General features: G+C 66.3%; 4 protein-coding genes across 4 annotated transcripts; 2 read left to right on the top strand and 2 right to left on the bottom strand.

Annotated features, from left to right (window-relative positions):
* The first annotated feature begins 1,974 nt into the window (after nucleotides 1-1,974).
* H696_02217 (hypothetical protein) lies at nucleotides 1,975-3,077 on the top strand. The gene is made up of 3 exons (XM_009496118.1): nucleotides 1,975-2,281; nucleotides 2,437-2,511; nucleotides 2,602-3,077. Exons 1-3 carry the CDS (start codon nucleotides 2,143-2,145, stop codon nucleotides 2,838-2,840), a joined length of 453 nt encoding a protein of 150 aa, XP_009494393.1. The 5' UTR covers nucleotides 1,975-2,142; the 3' UTR covers nucleotides 2,841-3,077.
* A 9-nt stretch (nucleotides 3,078-3,086) lies between these two features.
* Nucleotides 3,087-4,214, bottom strand: H696_02218 (hypothetical protein). The gene has a single exon (XM_009496119.1). It carries the CDS (start codon nucleotides 3,952-3,954, stop codon nucleotides 3,622-3,624), a length of 333 nt encoding a protein of 110 aa, XP_009494394.1. The 5' UTR covers nucleotides 3,955-4,214; the 3' UTR covers nucleotides 3,087-3,621.
* A 601-nt stretch (nucleotides 4,215-4,815) lies between these two features.
* On the top strand, nucleotides 4,816-6,513 carry H696_02219 (hypothetical protein). The gene is made up of 3 exons (XM_009496120.1): nucleotides 4,816-5,325; nucleotides 5,434-5,793; nucleotides 6,039-6,513. Exons 1-3 carry the CDS (start codon nucleotides 4,895-4,897, stop codon nucleotides 6,457-6,459), a joined length of 1,212 nt encoding a protein of 403 aa, XP_009494395.1. The 5' UTR covers nucleotides 4,816-4,894; the 3' UTR covers nucleotides 6,460-6,513.
* A 377-nt stretch (nucleotides 6,514-6,890) lies between these two features.
* H696_02220 (hypothetical protein) lies at nucleotides 6,891-9,542 on the bottom strand (the record flags this gene model as incomplete). The annotated part of the gene is made up of 4 exons (XM_009496121.1): nucleotides 6,891-7,445; nucleotides 7,757-7,930; nucleotides 8,087-8,503; nucleotides 8,712-9,542. The coding sequence occupies 4 exons, from the start codon at nucleotides 9,540-9,542 to the stop codon at nucleotides 6,891-6,893; spliced, it is 1,977 nt and encodes a 658-aa protein (XP_009494396.1).
* Nucleotides 9,543-9,613: the final 71 nt, after the last annotated feature.

Here is a 9,613-nt window from a genome sequence, read left to right on the forward strand (position 1 = left end):
GCCCCCGCACCTGCCTCGACCGAGACTCCGACACGGTCCCCGGCCCTGGTGGCCGGGAACGCGGTGCAGGGATACCAGGAGGAAGGGGCGCAAGCAAGGGAAGACCTGGACATGGGTGGCTGCCGCGAGCGAGCAGGCGAGCGAGGAGGGAGGTGCGTACGGTCGGTCCCTCCCCCGGCTACCGCCTTCCCCCCTGTTCGGGGCAGCGGGCTGTGGTTAAACGACACCAAGCTGGACGAGTGCGCCAGGCCGGCAGTTCGCCCAGAGGTGGCGCACTCCCTCACAAGGGCGCCCCAGAGGCCGCCAATATTGAATGTGGGAGGGGGGGGGCCGGGGAGGGAGGGGGGGCCGCAGTTCCAGCGCTTTCCCATTTTGTGCCTCATCCGCATGAAAAAGGGGATTTATTACACATATATTTGTTCCGCCGCCCAGGTGAAGGAGGACGGCGCGAGCCGGCAGACAAGAAGGATGTGGCCCCTGGTCCTCGTCTGTTGGCCCATGGGGGTGGTGGGCCTGGCGCCGGCCCCGGACGAGACACCAGCCCGGAGGCGGCCCAGGTGCCGGACCACGTCCCACATGTTTTCCCCAGTATTCCCGCGGTGGCATGCGCATGCACCCGGGTGCGCCATCGCCGCCGCCGCCGCCGCCGCCGCCGCCGCCGCCGCCGACGGGTGGGGCACGAGCAGGGCGCATGGCGCGCCAGCGCTCTCCCCCCGTGCCCGCACCCGCACCCGCACGCAGCCGTGCTCGAAGGCCTGGGCACGCCGTCTAGCTCCCTCGGCGGCACGGTGGGCTCTTATCTTCCCCTGGCCCGGTGTGAATTCCAGGCAACGCCCCTGCCCCCCCCCCCCCCCCGGCCCCCCCGGTCGGTGCCTCGCCTCGATGTTGCGTCGATTCCGGAGCAAGAGTGGGCGCGCGTGTGCGACGCCGTACACACGCTCCTAGGCGCCGGGCACATGCACCAGATGGGGGGGGGGGGTGGGCGCATCGCGCATGTGAAAACGTGTTTCCCGCCTCCGTTGGCATTCGCCCCCGGGGATGGCCCAAATCCCGCATTTTCGCCCCGCCTCCCGCCCGGCCGGTACGCCGATCATTGGGATTTGCCCCGCATGGACGGCCGGCCCTCGCGCCAGCGTCGGGGTCGCCGCGGCCAACGGCGCATCTCGTTGGGCGATTTCCCCGCCAGGCGCCCCGGGGGGGGGGGGGGGGCGCCGGGCGGCAGGGGACGGGCGGGGGGCGGATCTCAGACACGCAGGCCAGGGACACAGCCCTGCGACGCAATGCTCCCGCCGCGGGTGAGGGGGCGGAGAAAGGGGGGACGGGGGACCGGACCGATGGGGAAAGAACGCCCGGCACCGGCGCGCCGGAACCAGGGCCGCGACGTCGGTCCCGCCCGGTGGCCACTTCTCCCGGTCTACGCCCCCCGGGGCTGGGCTCGGGTCGTCCGGCCCCCCCCCCCCCCCCCCCCCCCCCCCCCGGGCGGAGCTAGGGTGTGTTCTCCGCGCCAGCATGCCGGGCTCCAGCTGGTCCGTCCTGGGCCCGGGCCTCGTCGCCCCCGGGTGGGCTGGCTGCCTGGTTGGCTGGGCCAGGCAGCCGTGTCCGGGATCTTTCCCATGCATGGCCTGGGGTGTGCCGGCACGCATATGTTTGTGCGTGTGCGTGTGCGTGTGTGTATGTGTGTGTGTGTGTGTGCGTACACCACACCATGGACCCGCCTTGGTGCTCCCCTGCTCGGGTGGTGTTCGGGCGCGTCCGGCCGGGCGCTCGGGCACTTTCTTTGCGTGTTGACCGCTTTTGCCTCTGGGTGGCGTTTTGTCCACGGCAACGCCCTGGCGCCAGTCCAGGACCGCCCTCTCTCTCTCTCTCTCTCTCTCTCTCTCTCTCTCTCTCTCTCTCTCTCTCTCTCTCTCTCTGGGCCACTACACGCAAAAGAGGCGCCATGCTCCCGCGTCTTCGGGGCCCCGACACCCGAGGCACCCATCTCCCTTCTGAACCCTCCCTTCCCCCCTTCCCCCCCTCTCCAAGCACCCCGGTCCTGGTCACCCATCAAAGCCGGCTTTCCCTCCCCTTTCGCCCCTTCCACTTAGCCTGCCCCGCCCCGCCCCGCCTTGCACCTGCCGCCCCTCAACACCAACAGCCGCCATGGACGAGTGGGATACCGTCACTTATATTCGCCGCCCTGGTGGTAGTACCGCCAGCCGCAACACCGGTCAGCTGCGTACCGAGGCTGACCTGAATAGAGCCCGACGTCTGAATGCCAATATCCAGACCGAGCGTCGCCGTGCGTCGCTCAGCCCCCCCCCCCTCCCCTTTCCCTCTGTTCTCCTTTTGCGCTCCTTTCTTCGCTCACACCACTCCCCACGCTGACATCTCTCTCCCTCTCTCTTTCTCTCTCTCTCTCTTTCTCTTTCTCTCCTTTCCTCTTTCCCCTCCTAGCCCACGCCCCCGGCAACCGTCGCACCACCGACCTGAATGCCGCTCGTCTCGACCGTGAAACCGAGGAGCTCCAGCGTACGCCTCCCGCCCCCTGCCCCCGTTCCTGCCCCCGTCCCCGGCCACTCACATTTGCCGCCTCTCTCGCCCTCTGTCACCAATGCGCAGACCGGCGCGTCTCTGTCGAGGTCAGCCGGACCATCGCGCGTGCGCGCACCGAGAAGGGCCTCACGCAGAAGGAGTTTGCCAGCAAGATCTTCGAGCTTCCGAGCGTGGTCTCCGAATATGAGAATGGCCGGGCCATTCCCAACCAGCAGGTCCTCTCCAAAATGGAGCGCGTCCTTGGCGTGAAACTCCGCGGCAAGGGCATTGGCGAGCCGATCCAGGCGCGCGTTCCCAAGAAGTAAGTGCCTGCTAGCGGCCTTCCTTCCTGTGGCGCGCATCCGCGCGCCTGCGCACGGTGCAGGCACCACGCACATCCCCCCTCCCCCCCCCCTCCCACACACGCACATCGACATCGACATCGGCATCCACACATCGATATCCACATGGGTAGCGACACTCTTCAAACACAACTGACGGTGGACATGGGTGCACGCAAAGCCCCCTCCACCCCCTCCACTGCACACACACACACACACACACACACACCACGCACACACAGGGCTGGCGGCGCGCCCGGCCGGAGGCTGTGGCGCTCCATGTCCAGTCATCTGGGGCGTCACAGCAGCCATGCCACGTCTCCCAGCATATCCCTCTCCCTCGGATGGTCTTGTCCAAAGTGGGAAAGAGAGATCATGCAATGGGGGATGTCGGCGCAAAAACCCATCGAGGTGGTATGGGACGAAAGCATGGAGAGGGGGACATATGACCATTGCCATTCTTCATCACCGGTCATCCCCCCTCCCCCCCTTCCACTATTTCGCCTCTCAATCCTCGTGCCTGCTCCATGCCCACCCCGCGCGCGCCTCCCCCTGCAAACCATCGGCCTCCCCACGCCCATCCCCCTTCCGCCTACTCCCCACCAAAGTCCTCTCCTTCTGTTCCTTCACTGTGTGTGCCCCCCCCTCGCTCAACACAGAACTTGATCGAGATTGAGCGGCACGCGCGCGCCGTCTGAACCAGCCGACTACTTCCTTCTTCTCTCCCTCCCTCTCTCTCTCTCTCTCTCTCCCCCTCTCCCCCCTCTCAAGAGACGGAGACTAGCCACAAGTCCGTGCGCTCTGCCTCTTGTCCAATGACCTGGTCACACCGTGGTCCCCCCCCCCCACCCCTGGCCCTGTCGCGCCTCTTCCCAGGGAGGAGGTCACGAGGGACGCCAGGCGCGAGCAGCGGAGTAGGGCGTTCAGCGAGAGCGAGAGAAGAGGGGCGATCGGGCGGCTGTGTTCCCGCATGCGTGACCGTTCTCTCACCCCGCTTCAAAACAAGAAAAAACCAATCCGAAAGTGCCGTTTTACGCGCTGCTTTGGTGCACGCGCGCGCGCGCGCGCGCGCATGCTTACCCACAACCGTGGCATCCATGTCCTCTCTTTCTCCCTCCTGCTACCGCCTCCTGTCCAGTCGCCTCCCGGCGAGGCGCCGGACAAGGGCGAAAGCATGGGTGGGATATTTTGTGACCACATGCGAGGCAAGGCGCACCCGTAGCAAAGCCACAGCCACAGTAGCACAGCAGCACAGTACTCCGAAAGCACACATCTCACGGCGCGCCCCCCTCTCTTTTGCACGGCGCGCGAGAGCGCGTGTTGCCGACAAAAATATCAATAAAAAAAGCAAATCACCCCTCCCCCCCCCCCCCCATCCGCACACACGCTGTCCTGCTTTCTTCCTATTTCCCCTGCCCCTGGTTGCGCGTGCCTTCGCCGCGGGCTTGCTCGCGCTGTTGTTCCCCCACACCCGAGGCAAGGCGGAGGTGGTTGCAGGGGGGACAGAGAGAAAAAAAAATGTGTATGTGTGTGTGTGCTCGCGAATGCGGGAGAGACACAGACATTGGAAGGGCCAAAGGTGACCGAGCACCGAACCAAGGGGAGGGCCGGTTCGGGGGAATACGAGGGGGGATGCATGGAGCTTGCCACAAGCGAGAAGCAGGCCCAGCCACACAGATCCCGGCGCTCCACCAGAATATGCCATCCGTGGGTACCTTGCCCTGAGCCGATTGTGCCCACCCGCGCGCCCTTCCCGCCCCGGACCAGGCGAGAGGAAGAGGCAGGGAGACAGCCCGGGAGAAAAGGCAACACGCCCTTCCATGAGCCAGAATGCAGGCTAGCAATCTCAAACAGCACCTTCCCCCCTCCCCTCCCCTCGCCCCTCTCTGATCTCTGCCCCCCCCCCTGCGCTTTTGCTGCTTGCCTGCTCCTCCCCCTCCCCTCCCCTCCCCTCCCTTCCCTTCCCTTCCCGCCCGCCCGCCCGCTCGCCCGCCTCCTCCAGTTGCCGGCCGCCACTGGCTGTCGTACCGCGCTTAGACATGTCCGCCCCGCCGCCGATGGCCCCCGCTGCCGGGGGGCGTCCCTCGGCCCCCCCGGCCGGGGTCAGCCTCTTCGAGCAGTCGAGCTTCTTCCAGCGCTGGTACTTCCGCCCGGAGACGCTGACCCGTCTGCGGGCAGCCAGTAACCTTGACGCCCGACGGCGCCTGCTGGCGCGCCATGGGGCCCAGGCCTTCTCCTCGACGCCCCTCTCGTCCGCCGACGCCGAGGTGGACCCCATGTCGCCGAAGCTCGACCGATTTCTCTCCCCGGAAGAGGAGCTGATCGTATTGAATACTCTCCTTCGGATGGATTTATGGCGCATGGTCGATCGCATGGCCCTCCCCTCGTCGGTGGGCTACGTGTGCATGGTTCTCCTTCGGCGCTTCTACCTCCGTCAATCAATCATGGAGCATCCCGTGCGGTTGATGCTGTGCGTTTGCGCCTTCCTTCTTCCGCCTCCCCCTCTCTACGCGCTCTCTCTCTCTCTCTCTCTCTTCCCCTCACCATGCTTCCCATATGTTGATGCCTCTCAACCCAGCTTGACAGGTCTCTACCTGGCGTACAAACTGGAGGTCGCTGTTGCCGCCGGGGCTGGGATCCGGCCATTTGAGTATTTTCTGGAGCAGCTTCGCCTCCCGGCCACCTTCGCCGAGGGTCTCACCCGGAACGAGGCTCTTCTGCTGAATGGCGTGACTTTCGACCTGGACATTCCCCTGCCGCACGACGCGGTCACTGGCATCTACCTGGCCATGGTTCGGTATGCGGTGCGCAATGAAGGGGCCCCGCGGTCAGCGGTCCTCCCCGGGACGACAGGCGGCGCGGCGGCGGCCGCCAGTTCCGAGCGCCGCGTCTTCAGCAAAGCCATGACCTTGAACATGTATGACGATGCAATGAACCGGTATGTGGCGCATTATCCTGTCGGCGTGCATCTTCGCCATCCATCCATCCATCTGCTCGCCGCTCCTGTACCGGTGCCGGTGGTAGTTGTCTCTCTCTCTCTCTCTCTCTCTCTCTCTTTCACGTCTAACCTGCTCTCGGTCTTCCTGGCCTTCCTGGCCTTCCTGGCCTTCCTGGCCTTCCTGGTCTTCCTGGTCTTCCTGGTCTTCCTGGTCCTCCTGGTCCTCCTGACTCGTGTTCGCACAGACACCTGCCCACATACTTCCACTCGGATGCCTGCCTCACGCATACGCCGGCGCAAATCGCCTTCGCGGTCATGCACCAAGTGGCCCGCATCCACATGCAGGAGGCTCCCTTCCTGAACTTCTACAGCAATGTCATCCTCATGCTGCCGCCCTCCTCACTCAAGGCCCAGCAGGTTGTCACCAAGGAGCGCCGCAAGGAGGCCATGGCCTCCCTCACGCAGACGGCCGACCTCCTTCGGAGAGAGGTCGACCAAACCCGACCCACCGACGAGAGGATCTTCAAGGAGCTGGACGGCCGCATGAGGTACATCCTGGAGACGGGAAACCCCAACATGCGGACAGCCAAGCGCCCGCGTCCGGCTTCCGGCTCGGCTGGTGCCGGCCCGCCGGCCAAGAAAGCTGCCCAGCCGAGCGAGTCCTGAGCCTGGCCCTGTGGCCGGTATTCCCCGGTCCAGAAAACACGCCCCCCTCCCGCCCCCCTGTGTTTGCCAGTGTGCCTGTCATCTTTGCCTATTGTCCCGTCATGTGTGTGTGTGTGTGTGTGTGCATGCGATAGAAAGGGAGGTTTATTTTTCCCCCACAAGAGGGGGATCACCTAAGCAGCACGGCCTAGCCGGGGAAAACGGGGCGGCTTTCATAGGGGGGGGGGGGGGGGGGGGGGAAAGGGCGAAAGAGAGGGCCACGCGCTGCTGCCGCCGCACGTCAGATGAGCATGCTTGTGTGCAGGGAGAGCTCAGTGTCTGTGCGCCCCCTTCCCAGATCGGTGAGGCAAACAGGGAAGGGACACGCGCGGCACGGCCGGCGGACAGCGGGAGAGAGGCAGAGAAAGGGGCGGAGAAACAAAAAGGGTGCTCTAGACGGGCAAAATGGTGCCGGCGATGGCCAACTCTGGCGGGGTGGGCGGAGTCGCCGGCGGTGTCGGCGCCGGAGCCGTGGACACGGACACCATTGGCGCACCCGGCCGGGGCATCGACTCGCTCGACTCATCAGGCGAGGGACTCCCCGCGCGAGAGGAGCCCCCCGCTTGGTGGTTGGATATCGAGGAGATGGACATATTTGACATGACCCATGTGCCGTCGGTGCCCATGCGGGGGAGTTCCCCGCGAGCGATGCGCGTCAGCCGGCCCATGCGCTCAGCAGCCGACAACTGGGGGATAGCCGCTGCGGGCGAAGCGTCCGTGCCTTCCTGAGTGGAGACTGGCGTCGCCGACGCAATGGCCACCGTCCCTGGCAGCGGAGGATACTCCAACAGGGGGATCTCCGGCAGATCGGATCCGGAGATGACCGCATTCACCAAGTGTGGCGATTGCTTCTCCTCGCGCTTGTACTTGTTGCGGATTTGCCTCCGATTGCGGTCGGTGAAGAGGCAAGAAATCAGGACAAAGTCGGTGCCGAAGAAGCGGAGACCCTGCATGGAGGAGGGGAGGAGATAAAAAAAAACATGCACGCGCATGGGTCAGTGATGGGTTCCGAGCGTGCATGGCCAGTACGCGGAGCCGAGGACCGGTGCGCGGCCGCCGCTGCGGCGATGGCAATGATGGCAGCCCGTGCCCTGCTTGCTGCCCCATCCCCCTCCCCGGATGTCGCCTCTTGTGCGCGAGGACCCGGAGCAAAAAGGGAAAGCCATGCATGTATGCTCGCCCCCCCCCCCCCCCCCCCCCACCCCCCCCCACTTCCACCACCACTGGATCCATATGCACAGGTGGGGCAGATGCGTACCTCAAAGAAGAGGGCCGTCTCCTGGGGGCTCCAGCGGTCGGTGGGGGCATACTTGGTGAAGGAGGCCGCCGTCACGCGGGATCCGCCGTCCAAGTCGCCGCCCATCATGTCGTGGTCATCAAGCATTTGGACCACGCGCGGCTGGTCGCCGTGGGGGTTGGCAAATTCCCCGACCTGGTAGTCATTCCGGCCAACAGAAGGACAGGGAGGTGGTCAGATGGGGGGCGGTGACGATGGCGCGGGTGAAAAGGAGCAGACGGCGCGGAGTCGGAGGACCGGGGGAAATGCCCAGCGAGGGCGAGGGCACAAATGTGAGTGCGCATGGCGTACAGTTTCCGGGGTGAAGCTCAGGGAAGACTCATCGATGACAATTTGCCCGTCGACAATGCGGATCTGTGGGACCGGCGCCGCGTCGTCCGCCACCATCGGTTGCGACAGCAAACCAGGCGCCGAGAGAGCCGGGCCGCCGGCAAAGGCCGAGGGGGCAAGCGGCTGTGAAGAGGGAGCGGCGAGAGAGGCCCCCGCAGCCATGGGGGAGCCCTTCAGCTCGGGCTTGACATTGCCCTCGTGGTCGAAGCTCATGCCCCCCAGCAGGGGACTGCTCAGGGGAGACTCGGCCGAGGAGCTGGTATCACCGCCGCCAAACAGGCCCGACAAGGGGGACATCACGGGCGAGGGCGATGTCCCGAGCTCGGGGCTGGGAGAGAGACTGTTGATTTGAGCCGACCGGGCCTCATGCTCACGCATCTGACACCCGGGAGACGATCCGAGCCAGGGGAGGGGAGTGGAGAGCGAGGGGGGGGGGGGGGGCAGACAGAAAGTCGACAAACAGAAACAGGAGTCAGCAAGGGCAAGCAACTGCACGGCCAATGGGGGGCCGCCAGCGGGGGGGGGGGGGGGGGCCAGAGGGGCCCCCCGCATACGGGGGGGGGGGGTGGCCCCCCGGGGGGGCGACGCTCGATGCGCTGGGAATGCCGGTATGCGTGCGGCGCATAAGCATGGCGATGGTGGGCCGGGCAGTGGAGGCCCCGGCCGCTGCCCGGCGCGGGGCGGAGGGCGACCCGGCGCCGGTTGTGGCGGAGGTGGGCCGCCGCTTGCGCACGGGGCGCGGAGCATCATCGGATCCGGCTTGCAGATCCGGCGAGGCGTCTGGTGAGGTGTCCGGTGTGGAGGAGGCCGCGCGTTTGGTAACGCGTGCTGTCGGCGGCTGGATGGTGGTGCTGGCCGTGCGGGCGGGAGGGGCACCGGCCTCGGCGGCGGCCATGATGACCGAGCCAGCCGCAGAGGCGGCCGGGGGGATCGGGGTGCCAATGCGCATCGGGGTGCCGATCTTGAAACCACCGGCCGCTGGCCGTGGTGAGGCAATGCGGACAGTCGGAGCAGCAATCGGCGTGGCAACCGGCGTGGCAACCGGCGTGGCAACCGGCGTGGCAACCGGCGTGGCAACAGACTTAGCCATGGGCGTGGCAATTGGCGTGGCGGTCGTCACAGCACCCAGGGTGACAGTAGCCGGAAGGATGGCCGGCGTGGTGACCCTGCCCATGGAGGTCACGCCACCCAGCGGGGGAATGGTGGTTACGGTGGCCGTCAGAGCCGGGGTGGCATCGTCGCTGGGGCTGTTGGGCACCGGCAAGCTGGACTTGGCTGGAGGGTCGGCTGGCCTGGCCACAGGCATGGCAGGCTTGGCCAAGAGCACAGCGGGTCTTTGAGGTTGCCGTCGAACTCCGCGGCCGACGGCCTTCGGCTTGAAGGTCATGACCGAAGGGCCATCTTCATGGTCGGACATCGGGGCGAGATGGGGCGCAAGCGCGGACGCGGTGACCACTGCGTGGGCCGCGACTGGTAGCAGGCGGGGTG

The sequence above is a fragment of the Fonticula alba genome, assembly GCF_000388065.1.
Source record: "Fonticula alba strain ATCC 38817 unplaced genomic scaffold supercont2.3, whole genome shotgun sequence".
Lineage (NCBI taxonomy): Eukaryota > Rotosphaerida > Fonticulaceae > Fonticula > Fonticula alba.

Coding starts and splice junctions, on each gene's coding strand:
- H696_02217 (XM_009496118.1), top strand. CDS start 2,143: ATGGACGAGTGGGATACCGTCACTTATATTCGCCGCCCTGGTGGTAGT. Junction 2,282..2,436: donor TATCCAGACCGAGCGTCGCC/GTGCGTCGCTCA, acceptor TTCCCCTCCTAG/CCCACGCCCCCGGCAACCGT. Junction 2,512..2,601: donor TGAAACCGAGGAGCTCCAGC/GTACGCCTCCCG, acceptor ACCAATGCGCAG/ACCGGCGCGTCTCTGTCGAG.
- H696_02219 (XM_009496120.1), top strand. CDS start 4,895: ATGTCCGCCCCGCCGCCGATGGCCCCCGCTGCCGGGGGGCGTCCCTCG. Junction 5,326..5,433: donor CATCCCGTGCGGTTGATGCT/GTGCGTTTGCGC, acceptor CTCTCAACCCAG/CTTGACAGGTCTCTACCTGG. Junction 5,794..6,038: donor TATGACGATGCAATGAACCG/GTATGTGGCGCA, acceptor GTGTTCGCACAG/ACACCTGCCCACATACTTCC.
- H696_02218 (XM_009496119.1), bottom strand. CDS start 3,954: ATGGATGCCACGGTTGTGGGTAAGCATGCGCGCGCGCGCGCGCGCGCG.